Genomic DNA, 16,589 nt, shown 5'->3' with positions numbered 1-16,589 from the left:
TTATTTATTTATTAATTCTCAGTCATTTACCCTTATCTATTTTTATGGAGCAAGTCTTGACAAGTATTACAAACCAGCTTTCTATGCCTAAGCAGAACAATGTTTTGATTCAGTCAAATATTCCGAGTTTATAATGATTAGATAAAAGTTCTTAACTCTCTTCTTAGTATTTCTTTTCTAGCTACACTGTTAACATCAGTATGATAGTCAGACCTCCTTGTATTGATCCAAACCAATTCTTTACCTAAATGTTATCTTGCTCAAGTTAATTACTAACCCTACCAACTCCAATATCCTGTCAAGCTGTTATTGCTTTTCTCTGGTGTATCTTTTTTCTATTTTTCTCCATGCTGTTGCTGACAGTATTTCAGATGTATGCTTTACTTTGTAAACACTTTTATATGTTGGAACCTGTTAGTCAGGTTGTTGCCTACATCAATCCACCCTTTATGCCATTTTTATTTTCCCACTTTTCACTATTTTATCAATTATCTTGTTTAAATTTTTTTCTTTTATACTCTTTGTTTCCTTCACAAACATATATACACCCACATACAAAACAGAAAACAAAATCCAAATTCTCAAATGGAAACAAGGTATACACGCCCAAGCATTTTTTTTAATTATACATATTCAAACACATTCAGACAGTCAAGCAATAAACACACTGACATATATTCACTCATACGCGCACACATACACACACGTGTGTGTGTATGTATATATGTATATAGTTTACTGTTCAATTAAGGTAGGATCATCAAAAAAAAAATACCCCAGCCAGTGAGAGATAAATATCATTTAACATACATTGTCTTTATATATATATATATGCACACACATGTGTTCACTCATATACATTTATATGCACATACAAGCAACATCCATATTACTATGCATATAAATGCAGACACAGTCAGACTCGGAGTTCATGTGAATAGATTGAATTACAAAAGATACCGTCAAGCACAGATACACTGTGGTTCACAGATACAACTCTGTCTTTCTTCCAGACCATCCAGCACGAACTGTTGTCTCAAAAGAGCAACCTTAAGAAATTAGAAACCAAAGCAGAAAGTGTCAAAGTTCAAATGGCTAAAGATTCCGTTAATGACACCAATATTTTGTATAAGTCTTTGTTGGAGGAGAGTCAAGTAAGTATTTAATTCATTTGTTGTTGTTGTTGTTGTTGTTGTTGTTGTTTTTCTCTCTGCATCACCTGACTTAAGATTTGCTGTATGTGTGTCCATGAAAGTTGCTGTTGTAGTTGTCATAGAACAACTTTGAGAAGTTGTCTGGTGCCCACTTACGATCACAACACTCTAAATATGACCGACTGTCTGTCAAACTTAGCGTTGCACAACACTGAAATTATGGTAACTGCAGAATTTAAATTATAAATGAACAAATAGGACAGCATTTGTCTCTAACCCATTAAGCTATCTTCATAACAAACATATTTATAAATAAATATTTAGCTCCAGTGTCATGGTGTGAAGTAGATGAGTGATTCTTCTTGCTTTATATAAAACACTTACTTTTCACTCGTAACATTCTTAGAGAATCTACTATCTATTCCTAAATTGTGTTTAATTTAATAATGCAAATGCAATGAATGATAAAATCAAAAAAAAAAAAAAAAGACAACACAAGAGGGTCAATGTTTAACGAATACTGTATTAGCTTAAATGCTTAAAAGGAAGGAAAATGAATTAGTATTTTGGTCAAGTGAAGGAGCATGGCCAAGTGGTTACAGTGTTGAACTGTTGAATCTAAGATTGCGGTTTTGATTCCCAGACTGGGCAGAATGTTGTGTTCTTGAGCAGAACACTTTATTTCACATTGTTTCAGTTCACTCAGCTGCTAAATAACTTCCAGCAGTAGCTGGGAAGTTAACTCTGCTACAAAACCAGTATTCCATTCATGTGTGAGTGTGGTAATCTGGGTCATCATGGAAACTAGGTTGAGCTCTGAACTTAGGAGTGTGAGGGGTTCATGGCAGACTGACCAAATCATAAGGAAGCTTCTGCAATATCCATTTGACCATTTTGCTTCTGCCATATTTGGACATTATTGTTGTTTCGCTTGTTTTGGTTTTCTTTCTTAATTTCTTTTTATTTCTAACTATTTACTGAATGTATTATCACAGTTCTTAGATTCATGTAAAACCTATATTAAATTTTTACCTGAGGCACAAAAACAGCTAGAATGAAAACAGTGACTTACATGTTTTTTCTTAACACATTAACTGCCACATGTACCACTGGTGGTAGACTGCAGACTTCATGAATCACCACATGCACCACAAGTTGTACATTTTCATAATTTGAGAAAATATTTTATTCTGTATCGTTGACATGGTTTCAAGGATATTCAAATAACATGAGTGATTAATATTAAAGTTTAATTATGAAATATTGTAAAAATGCAAAAGAAATTATATTTCCTTATAATTAAATTGTATACAGTGTGACTGCACAAAATACATAGCATCACTGGTAAGTTTCGATAACAGACCATGAAGGTTAATGTGTTGATATGTTCTGGCAGATTTGAATGTGAATATGTTAATCACTGTAGTGTTTTGTCACAATTCATTAGATTTATATAAAGTTATATTAGATTTATAAAGATTGCCTTTATTGGTTTGCATGTAAAACCTTTTAAATTACAAGATCACTTTGTGGTGTTATGTTTTCTGTAAATTTACCCTAATAGGAAATTGTTGGCCACCTTGAAGAAATGGTTAAAACTCACAATGACTACCGCCAGTGTTATACAAGTAGCCTAGAGTGGCTCAACAATTCCAGACACCATTTGAATCAAATTAATAACCCCAAAGGAGATATTCAAGTCGTTCAAGAAAGGAAATTGATGTTTAAGGTAACACCATTATTGATATAACTTTCTCAGTTTCACATATTAAACCTACTGTATGTTTATGCATGATTGCTTGTATGTTTGTACGCATGTGTGTGTGTGTGTGTATGGGCTTCTGTGTGTGTGCTGTTTCATTGAGAACTGCAGGAAATTGATAAGAATGTTGTGAGATTTTCCCCAAGGAATTCTGTGAAGATTTATATGTCTGTCAACATTATAAGACATCACTTTCAAGAGGTACTAAAGTCAGACAGGTGATGATTATCACGTACAATGTCTTCATATTGTGACAGGAAGAAAAATGTGTTTTTATTTAACAAGCCCTAACTTCACTTAAATGAAGATTCGAATGAAATTCATGATTGTTATTGCCAATAAAATATCAGTATCATAGTGAGAATGATGATGATGATGACAGTGATGGTGGTAGCAGCATCAGTAGCAATGGCAGTCTTAGTAATGACAGCAGTAATACCAATGATAATGATGAGGTCTTGTATTGGTCACAAGGTTCCTACTAATTGAGGACAATATCATCGTTTTTCATAATTGTTTTGATGTCCACTTTTCCATGCTCGAATGAGTCAGATAGTGTTTCACCTAGGTAGATTCTCTTTGGTTGGATGCCTTTCTTGTCACCAACTCTTGTCTGTTTCCAAACAAAGTAATATTTCTCCCATAACCAGATATGTTTGCACAGAAAATTGAATTACATTCCTTTACAACAATTACATGATGTCATGACAAGGAGACTCAAACCTATACACACACTCACATACATACATACATGATGATGGCCGTCCACTCGTGACCGAGGAAGACTCTTGTCGACCTTCAGGAACATTGTGCGCTCTAGGACTAATTTATATTTTGCATTTGCGGCTCCGTTGGTGGCTAATGAGCCCTTCTCTTGACAAGCATACACGACTTCAAACATTGCAAACCAAGCTTTCTCCATTCACTATACGAGCCGTGCGCTTTCACGCAGCTCACTTATATTCTTCATGCTGTATACGTGCTCTCTCAAAAGTGTCGATCCCCTCCTTAACCTGCCTCCTCTATCCGTGGCGATGACAGGCATTGTTCTCCCAGTCAGTGTCCTGCATATCACAGGCCTTTAATGAGGACTTGACACAGTCCTTAAAGCGCATACATATATGAGTGTGTGTGTGTGTGATGAGCTTCTTCCAGTTTGATGCCTACCAAATTAACTCATAAAGTTTTGGTCAACCCAGGGCTATAATAGAAGATAATTGTCCTAGAGGCCACACAGTGGGGAATGAACCTATAACCATGTAGTTGGGTAGCAAACTTCTCAACCACACAGCCACACCTGTGCTTAGGGCAAAATACAAGAATACGAAAATGGGTTTACATAAAAAGATCATACAAGTTTTAATAAATCATTAAAACCCAGACTATATTTTGATTTCTTGCTATGGTTTTACTTTTAAATATATTCATTTGATTACTCTAATAATATTTACATAATTAATTAGTTGGTATATAAATTTCAAATACCTGAACAACAGTGACATGTCTAATGTCCAATCGTGTGTTAGTTCTCTTCCATTATCTTGAAATTGAAAATGGCAATGTTTCACAAATTCAAGCAAAACCTTTCACTACCACAGCCACCACCACTGCCACCACCACCACCATCATCATAATCCTCCCCTTCTCTCCTCCCTCCTTCTCTCCTCCTCCCCTTCTCTCCTCCTCCTTATCATCATCATCATCATCATCATTATCATGTTCACCTGCATTGGAAGGAATTGGTTGAGAAAGAGTTTCTATTTGCTGGATGCTCTCCCTGTTATCAACCTTCACCCAATTTCAAGTAAGATAATATAACCAGATGTTTCCATGGGAGATTGGAAGCAAAGGGCTCTGCTTGGATGATGGTGACAATTGCTTACAGCTATCATGCAATATCAAGGCAAGGGGACACAAACTCAAACACACATGTTGTTAGCACTCCGTCACTTACGACGTTGAGGGTTCCAGTTGATCCGATCAACGGAACAGCCTGCTTGTGAAATTAGCGTGCAAGTGGCTGAGTACTCCACAGACACATGTACCCTTAACATAGTTCTCGGGGATATTCAGCGTGACATAGTGTGACAAGGCTGACCCTTTGAATTACAGGCACAACAGAAACAGGAAGTAAGAGTGAGAGAAAGTTGTGGTGAAAGAGTACAGCAGGGTTCGCCACCATCCCCTGCCGGAACCTCGTGGAGCTTTAAGTGTTTTCGCTCAATAAACACTCGCAATGCCCGGTCTGGGAATCGAAACCGTGATCCTATGACCGCGAGTCTGCTGCCCTAACCACTGGGCCATTGCGCCTCCACTAAACACACATGTACAAATACATATACACACATGTATATATATATGTATGTATGTATATAGTTAAGTGAGATTTGGGTAAAAAAACCTTGTAGAATAGTGTGTATCTACACACACATACGCACACACACACACACACACACACACACACACACACACACACACACACACACACACTCACACTCACATGCGTGCGAAGGTTTTCTTTCAGTTTCCGTTTATCAAGTCTACTCTCAAATCTTTGGTTGACTTGGAAATGAAAGTAAGAGTAATTTAAATGATTATGGTTTCTTAAAATAATTAGAATATTGATTCTCTCAGCAATGAAGCTTTACAATTGCTAATTTATGTAACATAATGAAACCTTTTCCTATAGCTTTTAATAAATTTCATTTCAGAAACTGCAAGGAGACGTTAACTCTGGGAAACAACTGGTTTCTGACTGCAGTCAACTTGCTGATAGAGTCTGTGAAAACACCTCTCCACAAGGACAAGCAGTGATCAAGGAGGAAATGAATATCCTTAACCAAAATTGGAACATGTTTTCTGATTCTTTTAATAAAGCTGAACAAAATCTGAATGACCTTATTTCAAACTGGGAAAACTTTGATGAAGAATACAATAAATTTTTGTCATGGTGTAACAACTTGGAAGTACGTGTGAATTCTCTTATGAAACTTGGAGATAACATTGAAGAAAAGCAGGCACAGCTTGAGGAAATTAAGGTAAAAATATATTTGGTTTGTTCTCCATTCATTTTGTTTAATTTTAATTCAAATGTCTGAAGATGAATATGCTTTCTTGATTTAACAGACATGAGTCAGCGTATTCAATTGAAAAAACTTCACCAGAAAACTGAGACTATATATATATATATCTTATCATCATCATTGTAACATTAATTTTTCTGTACTGGCTGGGTTTGATAGGTGTGCAGCACAGAATATAAATACACCTTAGTTTAGTAATAATAACAGTATTATAATTGATTTATCACTGCACTTACCAATTGCATTTTTCAGTTAGTAGTGTATATTTTAATAAGTTTTGCAAATTGTGGATTTGGTTTGCAGATATTCTGGTTTTGTGTTGAATCCCTCTGAGTAGGCATGTTGAATTAAATACAAACTGGGATTAGAGAAAGAGAGAGATGAGAGATCTGAGGGAGAAAGAAAAGGTAAGGAATGTTAATAGAAGAAGGTGGCAACAGTCAGAGAAAGGAGAAAATAAAAGGAATGCCAAAATCAAACATATTTGGAATAACTGAGCTGGGAGGGAGAACAAAAGGTTCTACCCTAAATGTTAGATGTACTTCTTCATGGCATAAAACATTTTCACTCTTTGAGTTATTTCTACTATCTTTTGTCAACACAGAATATCTTCGACTCTATGGCACCATAAAGATGTTGGCAACCAAGCCAAAAAAAAAATATATATACTTTTAAATGTAAACTCATGAAAGAGCAAAAGATAGTCCAGAAAACTAAAATTTGTTTCAACACAATTAATAAAAGTGTTAATTTCTTCTACTTAGTCTGAAAACTCACTAGATTATGTTCTGATATTATTTGGAAAGCTGTCACTTGGCAAGTCATACTGTAAATTATCTTAAAGTTACCATTTAGTATTAAGAAAACAAGATATTGTTTTAAGTAATGTAGTCTCATAAAATGTCAAATAAATGTGGATTAAAGCTCTTTAATTAAAATGTCATAGTACAAATTAAATGTTTGCCTCCTTCTGTTGGTGACAGGAATGATTTCTCTTATTGTATTTATTATTTACTTATTTAATTCTCTAACTTTAGATTCATGCCTTCAACAAACCTATTATGTTCATAATATGGCCCTTATTATCAATAATAAACATTAATATGCATTCAATATTTATAATGAAGGCTCTATTTTCAAAATGTCACCAACATTTTTATAATTTAATCTATTTACCTATAACATAACCTCTGTATTTAACCCTCTCAGACTTAGGCCTCTGTGTTTAACTTTACCCTCCACCTGGGCTCCCAAGCAAAAAATAAATAGTTGCATATACAACACAAGAGTAACAATTGCAGGCAAACTAAATGGACAAAATCACAAAATAATTCTGGAAAGTAACAATAATAGGCCTATCTCTCAACTAACTTATTTGTTCACCTCAGCTGCTACTTTTCTCATCACTTTCACCAGTTTGATTGTTCAAATTACTCTCATTGTCTACATAAGAGTAAACTCTTCATCCAAAGAATAAATGTCATCAATAATTTCCTCAACTGCAAAGAGCTTAGGTCTTGTTCATTTACTAGACAAAATGCAGGGTTTGTTATTTGCTTGTTTCGTTGCAAAAATTCCTCTTTTTTTTTCTATTAAAAAAATCAGAAATAAACAAAGCTATGGGTAGCACCATTAACAATGGGTCATAAACACACTTGACTACAAAGCTGCAACATGATCAGTTGTCTACTTATAGTATTTCATCTTCATTTTCTTCGTGTGTGGTTCATTATCTCTTTAACAGGAATTCAGTAAAGATTACATTCAGGCTTTTCCTACCACACCAAGAACACACATGATAAAGTTAATAACATCAATAATTATATCATACCCATAATAATAGTTTCAAATCTTGGCACAAGGCCAGTAATTTTGGAAGGAGGCAGTTGATTGCATCAACCCCTAGCGCTCAACTGGTAGTTATTTTATTGACCTGAAAAGAATGAAAAGCAAAGTTTACTTTGGTAGCATTTGAATTCAGAACATAAAGAGCCTGAAGAAATGCTTCTAAGCATTTTGTCTGCCACATTAATAATTCTGCCAGTTTGCTACTGTTACATTGGACATGTGATAATCATTTCAAATTTTGGTGCAGAGCCACCAATTTTGAAAGCAATTTTGAAACACATTAACCCCAGTGTTCAACTGGTAATTATTTTATCAACCCCTGAAAAAAGAAAAGCAAAGTCAGAGCCTCATTGGAATTTGAACTCAAATGTAAAGAGCTGGAAGAAACAGTACTTTGTATTTTGTTTGACACGTTAATGATTCTGTGAGTTTGCCATCCTTATATCATACCCATAATAATTCTTTCTACTAGAGGCACAAGGCCTAAAAATTTTTGTTAGGAAGGGCTAGTTGAGTACATTGACCCCAGTGCTCAAATTGGTTCTTATTTTATTGACCCCCAAAAGGATGAAAGACAAAATTGGCTTTGGCAGAACACAGAATGTAAAGTGCCAGAAGAAATGTCACTAAGTACTTTGTCTGGCACAGTAATGATTCTGCCAGCTCACCATCTTTATATCATAGCCATAATAATGGTATACCAGTGATAGCATCATATTACTAACAATGTCTTCAATACTAATTTAACAACAATAATGATGTCATATCACAAATAATGTCACATCAATTCATCACAAATAATACCTTATCAATAATTTTATCACTATAATATTGTGACACAAATATGCCAGATCAATAATAACATCACATCAATTATAATGCCTTATCAATAATGTTATATCAACAATAACTCATCGATGTCAGATGTCACATTAATAGTGTTACATGAATAATTAAGTTACATCAATAATTGTATCTTTAGCAGAATCATTAGCATGACAGACAAAATGCTTAGTGGTATCTCTTCCAGTTCTTTACATTCTGAGTTCAAATCCTGCTGAGGTGAACTTTGCCTTTCATCCTTTTGGGGTCAATAAAAATAAAATACCAGGTGTCAATGTAATCACTTTGTCTCCTCCCCTCAAAATTGATGGCCTTGAATTCTGTGTTGTACTGGTATCCTGTTTAGGAGCAATGTTATGATCTCGGTCACATGTACATCATAGAAACTGGGCAACCAGCTTGAAGTGTCCTAGGGGTCAAGAAAAAAGATAATCACATTATTTAGGTCAATAATAAAGTCACAACAGTTAATAACACCAATGTCAATAATCAAGTCTTGTGAATAATAATTAATCTCAATAAAAATTTAATTGCTTTTTTCTTTTTTTCTTTTTCTACTTTCAGGGCTTACTTGAAGAAGTGACTCAGAAGAAAGAGAATTTGGACAAAATTCAAGAACTTGGTGAACAAGTGGCACAAAAAAATCATGATCTGAAGATCTCTCACAAACTTCACCAATTATCATCACAGTATTATGGTCAGAGAACGAACATCAAGGTATTTCTTTGTATTCCGATTACTCTGTCAAATGTACTGCTGTATGTGTTATATATTCAAATTGTTTTGAATCAACCATGCATTATCTTGTAGCTTCAATATTTTAGTGATGTGATTGTTTATTTTTAGAATGACATTATAGGGTAGGTGTAAGAGGCTAGATCTGGCCAGTTTGAGCATAAAACAGATGGAATATTTGGGTTGGATATAACTGGTTTCAATGTTAAAGGCTTAAATATAAGTATTTAAAAAATCCTTTAGGTGTGTTCAAAAGAAATAAAGAACAAGCAATCTTGGTCATGCCACAAATTGGTAGTAACCAGCAATCTCTTACCATTGTCATCATTGGCGATAGTCATCATTTTAAAATTCTACTTTTCCATGCTTGTGTGGATCAGACAGGATTCATTGAGGTAGATTTTCCAAGGATGGATGCACCTCTTGTTGCCAGCTCTTACTTGTTTCTAACCACGATAAAATTTCACCACAGTTGAATATGTTTTTACAGACAACTGGATATGGTAGACACTGCTTCTATGGCAATGACACTTCTTTATATCAATTGCATGGTATCGAGATAAGAAACACAAACATGCACGCATACATGTGCATGCAAGCCTACACACACATACAGACACGTAACTTTTTTCAGTCTCTGTCTACTAAATCCACTCACAAAGCTTTAGTCAGGAGCTGTAGTAGAAGACATTGTGCCACACAGTAGGACTATGTGGTTGGCAAGTGAACTTCTTAATCACACAGCTATGCCTCTACCTGTCTAAATTCTTGTCTAAATTCACTTTAGGTTACTCACTGTTTCTTATTATTCTTATTGGCTTCCATTTCTTCCAATAATCAAAAGTCAAGTTTATGATCACGTTAAGCTTATGATCACGTTAAGCTTATGATCACGAATGGCTTCAAACTTAAGCTCCCTGTAATTCAAGCCTTGTAAATCACAACACAATCCCCAGTTCTCTCTTTATACTCCTCTCTATATTAAATCAGTAAGTGTATCTCTACACGGTTAATTCAAAACGCTAGAAATAGCAGCCAAATTTCCATAAAACCACATTCTGTTGTCTTAAAAATTACAGAAGAGCACATCAGATAATGTAATTTTTGACACACAGTACCCAAAAATAAAAGGAAAAATGGGATGGTCATAGTTGGAACATATTCGATCATAAGTCTGCTCAGTGAAGGCTGATCTATGACTTAACTGCTAGATGAACAGACAAAGGAATGTCTACATGATCACTCAAGGAGCTTGAAATAGCAGTCAAATCTCCCTCGAATTTCTGTCTATCATCTAAGAAAAGATCGAATGGTCAGGACTCAAACATCTATGATAATGTGACTGACTCTTCAGTGAAAGCAAATTTGGAGTAAGAAACATTTTTAATTAGAAGTAATATTTGATAACAAGACTTTCAATTACTTGCAACGAATCATTTAAATAAGAAATTACCATTTTGTATAAGAATCTATGTAGGAATCCAATTCACAGTTGGCCAAAGCATTATCATCATATTTTAATAGTCCATGTTCCATGCTGGCATGGCTTGCACAGTTTGGCAGGATACAATAGATTCCAAGGACTGCATCATGCTCCAGTGTATGCTTTGGCATGGTTTCAATGTCTTGATGTCTTTTTTAATGCCAATCCCTTTACAAAGTATACTGGGTGTTTTCTACATGGTACCAACACCAGCGAGGTCCCCATGCAGCTTGCAAGACTCCACTCTTCAACTGAGTGGAGTTACATTAGATGGGGAACAGCTTTATGTTAGGAGATGAGAATTAAAGTACAAGGGAAGGGATCATAGTAGATGAATAGTTATTATGTTGTACCACTGACACTGATATCCAACTAGAAACCATAAGGAGGCACAGTTCCTTTGTGTAGACTCTAGCCACACTATATATTTGGCATTATTCCATTTACTAGATGTATTGATTTCAAATCTCAATCAAGTCTTTACAAATATTATGGAAAATTATTCCAGTGTGTTATCTGTAGAATATTTTGGAAAGTTTTGTTCTGTTTTTTATGGAAAGGTTTTGTGAAAACTTGGGGGATTGCATTACATTACTCTGTGTATGTGTGTGCGCGTGTACATGTGAATCTTTTGTGGAATTTGGCATACTTAGCTCTTGCTATCAAAATGTTTACTTATTTCCCCCAGAATGAAATTATTAAGCTGACAGAGAATATCCACGATCACGAAATATTTGAGAATTCTTATCAGACAACCATTGAATGGATTAACTCTTGTGAAAATGAGCTTAAAGACTGTAATAACACTAAAGGAGATGGCGTTTCAATACAGGATAAACTGAAAACATTAAATGTAAGTCCCACCACATCATCATATATTATCCTTTTAGGTGCTTTTGTCCATCCATAACATACAACAACCCATATATTCATCATGTGATGAAATCTTTAACAAGAACTGCTGTAATATATCATCTTTTTGCTGCTTTTATTCATCCATAAAATACCACAACACATACTGTGTTCACTCCTAATTTAGTATTAAACCTTGATGCAAAATTTTTTCCCTTCATAGTTTTAGCTTTGCCCCAAGTATAAGTCACACCCTAGTTTTTTTGGTTGAAATAGAATATTAAATAGTGTTACTTATACACAAATAAATACTGAATATTCTTCATGGAAGGAAATTTTTACCGACATCAAGAAGACTTTTTACTAACATCAAGAATTATCTCTAAACAGATTTTAATCTATAGAAGTTATGAGACACATTGGTAAATTTATGGTGAAAATTGTTGATGTAATATAATTAATTCATTATTATAATGTTATCTAAAACCACAATCAACTCATTAGAATTATAAGTTAATTGTGCAATTACAAAATGGTTAGTTGACAAAAGTGTCCACTTCTCAGATACAGATAATTCTACTATTCTTTAATTAAGATCCAGTACACCTGCTGCTTTCCCCAGAAATAGAACTGTAAGACAGCAACTCACTGGATGGCTAATTAGAAATAAATGAGGAGTTTTTAAATGTTATTAAATATTATAAGTACCGATTTGAGAGAGACAGAATAAACAGGATTTTAGCCATTTATCCATTCCTTGCTAGGCAATTGTGATAAAGATGAGTTTGGATTCCCATTAGTGAAATTGTTTCTGTTGCTGTCTCTCTCAAACTGGTGAGCTTAACATTTTAGCTGCTAATTCTTAATGGGTTATTTGTAGTTTTACAGTTTTAAATTTGAAATCTCTCAAACATGCACGAAGGTGTGAATGAGAAAGAAAAATAAAAAAACTTATTCGAATAATAGCAGAAATCTTGTTAATTTGAATTATTTGAATATAGAGTTTCGTTTATTATTCCACATTATATTTCATGATGGAAATGGTTAGAATTAGGAAATGGATTCATTGTAAAAATAAATTGCTTCTAAATTTTACAAATGAACAAATTTGCAAAAAATTATTCAAACCATGTAATCATAGAGTATGGATGTAAAATTGTAAAGAAAAGGTAAATGCTGGTAGTAGTGGTGGAGAATATAAAAGAAAAGTTGCTATATAATTGTCATGAAAAAACATATACATAAACTTGTAAAAAAAATATTATTTCATAACAATCTTAACTCCTCTCTCTCTTTATTATATTCAGTTTCTCTGTTCTATGTCGTGTTTTTTACCTAATTGTCTATTTCATCGACTTAAAATGTTCCTCCTCTCTCTGTTTTATATATATATATATATATATATATATATATATATATGTGTGTGTGGGTGGGTGTGTGGGTGTGCATACATACATATGTCTCTCTATCTATCTTCATCTATCTCTCTCTCTCATAAACTAATCTTTTATTCTTTCTCTATGCTGCTTCTCTCTTTCTCTCTGTTACCTACTTTCTTCTCCATTTCTTTCCTATACTATAGACATGATTTTGCTATTTTGCAGGTCATCGTTTCGGGCATGGATGAAGCAGTTCATAAAGTGAACAAAGTTCATGATTATGCAGAGAGAATTCAACCTTCAACATCTGCTGTTGGTAATAAAGAAATTGAGAAAAAAATGGAGGAATTGAATGTAAAATGGAAGCAGTTGAACCAGACGGTAACTGACTGTGCTTTTAACTTACAGAACACTCAACAGAAATGGCAAGATTACGAAGTTACTAAAGATACTTTAGTGAAATGGATAACAGATTTGGAAAGGATTCTTTCACTTGATCCAGAAGCTCATACACAACTTCCTGAGAAAAGGGCTCAACTTGACAAATATAGGGTGAGTCTCCAACATCTTTATATGTTTACATCTGTAAAATGTTTCAAGGAATTTGGATATCATCATCATCATCATCATCATCGTTTAACGTCCGCTTTCCATGCTAGCATGGGTTGGACGATTTGACTGAGGACTGGTGAAACCGGATGGCAACACCAGGCTCCAGTCTGATTTGGCAGAGTTTCTACAGCTGGATGCCCTTCCTAACGCCAACCACTCAGAGAGTGTAGTGGGTGCTTTTACGTGTCACCCGCACGAAAACAGTTTATCTAATTTATTGAAGCAGATGTGTTTAAGTTGTAAAAACAGCTCCCCATATGGTATAAAATAGTGAAATTAGATGCTGTCAGGTTAATACACATTTAGAAGATGTCTTCTGATGATGTTAATTTCAAAACATTTTTAAATGAACCTCATGTGATACATTGAATATCAGTCACATGGCTTTTGAAATTTCATCATATGTAAATTATGAAATCTTATCATAATTAAATTTCATAAAGTCAATTTCAAAATGAAGGCATGTGGCCTAGTGGTTAGGATGTTACACTCAAGATCACAAGATTATGGTTTTGATTCCTGGACCTGGCAGTGCATTATGTTCTTGAGCAAAACACTTATTTCACATAGGTCCAGTTCACTCAGCTTTAGAAAAGTAGACCTGCAATGAACTGGTATCACATTCAGAGGGTAATGTTGTGACCATGGGCACTTATATGTCATTTAAAATACACAGTAAATGCAACATAATCTGACTATTGAATTAGCAAAGCCATGAAATATATAGTAGCTTGCATGTAAAACCTGTGTATATTAAATATGTGGATTAATAAACACACACACACACATAACCTGACTTATTCTCAAATCAAACAAATTACCTTGATTTCTAGACTCATCATTTTAATGTAGATGTTTAAATTCTCATCTGTTTTTCATTTTTCTCTTTGTCCTTAGCTAATTCTCAGTGAAATAGATTCTTATGAAAGCATGTTTGGTGATCTGGAGGACAACTTATCACAACTGGAAGTCTTGAGTGCTGATGGTACAACAGACAAAGATTCTCTCAGACCACTTCAACAGTCTTACAAAGCAATAAGACTCCGATGCCAGGTAAGTCAACATCATTCTCAAACAGCATATTGATTTACCTGTATAACTGAGAGTTGGAAATTCTGAAAATGTCTATCTGAAGTATATAGACTCATGTGATTGAAGCTCACCCGGATTTTCAAAGGATTTGTGTGTTTAGAGTACAGGATCTCTGGAATAGGATTTCTCAACAGGATACACAGCTCAGAGGTTAGGAGGTATCTCCAGGCCAAGCCACTACTTCTCCACATTGAGGGGTCACAGCTCTTGTACAATGGACATGTGATTAAAATATCACAGAAAAGGATCGCAGATAGATTCTTCATGTCAAGCCAACTGGCAGGAGGCATAGGAGTACACCAAGAATGAGATGGTTGGATAATATTCAAAGTCTCATACTTGGGAATCAGTTGGAAAGTGTAATAACAGTTGCTTCTGAGAGGGTCTTATGGAGGAGGGGGCTGAGTATTCTACTCCTACACCCCTTCCAGGAACCATGGATGGATGGGTGAATGGAGTCCAAGATTTCCTCTTGAACAGGATATTAGTCCACCTCAGGGTTAACCCCTAGCTGATGGCAGGACTCATTTTTAGCAGAGTGGACTGAAGTGATGGCAAAATCATCAAGGTGACTCAGGTATTCCTTGAACATTAAATTGGACAGCATATTGGAAAAAAGTTAATGACTTTGAATACTAACATAACAGATAAGACTAAGTATCAAATTAAAATTGATGACAAACTAATAGAATCATATAACACACACACACACACATGCACACACACACACATGCGCGCGCGCGCACACACACACACATACACATGCATGTGTGAGTCTCTATATATATTCTTTAACAAGAATAGTATTGACAGTGATTTCGAAGTTTTGGCCAGCTAAGCTATCATTGTACTGTGGCATGCATTTAAGTTAATCTTGGCTCTATATAATTTTGATTAAACTTGGAGTTTTGTTATATATTTCATTCATGGATGTAGAACTTTGTAAACAAGTGTGTATATTTAGGTGTATCAGCTCCATGTCATGGGATTGTCTTTTAGTAGTTCACAAAAAGGATGTTAGGAGGAGGCGGGAGTTTTAACTATTTTTGGTTTAATTGGATTTAATCTTTTGCTTTGACAATGTAAATGTCAAAGTTCAAAGTTTAGTCCAGCATTTAGAAACTTAATAGTTGGGTGTGTCAGCTTTTTTATAATGTAGTTTTTAAAGAATGTAAATAGGTGGTATGTTTTAGGTGGTCAGTAAGTTTCTTTACTTGTTGATGTTACTTAGGGTGTTTCTTGTTTGTTTTTGGAAGGTGGAGATTATTAGTCAAGCATGTCATGGTGTTGTTGATAGTATAGGAATTTATTTATCTTGTGCTTTGAAATTCACAAGCGGATGTAGGTAGGTGCAAAGGCTGTTGGTCAATATATTTCTCTCTGGGGGTTTCCTTGTTCTATAAGCAATTTGATTAATATGTAGAAGTTTTAAATTTGTGTTTTATGGAGGTAGAGTTTGTGGCTCATGTGTTCATAAATATTTCTGCAATTCTATTTCAAACATAGGTATTTTATAATATATTATTTTAGGCCTATGCATATATATGAAAGTGGGGAATTATAAAATGTGTGTATATACTCATGTATAAAGCCAAGATTAACTTAAATGCATCATAATCTGATGATGGCTTAGCTAACCAATACTTTGAAACCACTGTCAATACTATTCGTGTCAAAGTATAAAAGAATTGTACTCAACAAAAATATGGAGTAACCCTTCATATCAATGTACAATTGTTTTTATTA

General features: G+C 34.5%; 1 protein-coding gene across 9 annotated transcripts in view; it reads left to right on the top strand.

Annotated features, from left to right (window-relative positions):
• Positions 1 to 16,589, top strand: part of LOC106881484 (muscle-specific protein 300 kDa) — an 815,448-nt gene that overhangs the window by 474,621 nt on the left and 324,238 nt on the right. For all 9 annotated transcript variants that reach the window (XM_089350452.1, XM_014931925.3, XM_089350453.1 and 6 more), the window contains 7 exons: positions 1,014 to 1,154; positions 2,719 to 2,883; positions 5,628 to 5,954; positions 9,255 to 9,407; positions 11,597 to 11,761; positions 13,365 to 13,691; positions 14,649 to 14,804. In XM_089350452.1, coding sequence (XP_089206578.1) covers positions 1,014 to 1,154; positions 2,719 to 2,883; positions 5,628 to 5,954; positions 9,255 to 9,407; positions 11,597 to 11,761; positions 13,365 to 13,691; positions 14,649 to 14,804 — 1,434 coding nt within the window. The remainder of the gene's footprint in view (positions 1 to 1,013; positions 1,155 to 2,718; positions 2,884 to 5,627; positions 5,955 to 9,254; positions 9,408 to 11,596; positions 11,762 to 13,364; positions 13,692 to 14,648; positions 14,805 to 16,589) is intronic.

The sequence above is a fragment of the Octopus bimaculoides genome, chromosome 4 (assembly GCF_046866305.1).
Source record: "Octopus bimaculoides isolate indiv1 chromosome 4, ASM4686630v1, whole genome shotgun sequence".
NCBI classification, from domain to species: Eukaryota; Metazoa; Mollusca; class Cephalopoda; order Octopoda; family Octopodidae; genus Octopus; species Octopus bimaculoides.
Note: the sequence above shows the minus strand (reverse complement) of the source record. Positions and strands in the feature narration are given on the sequence as shown.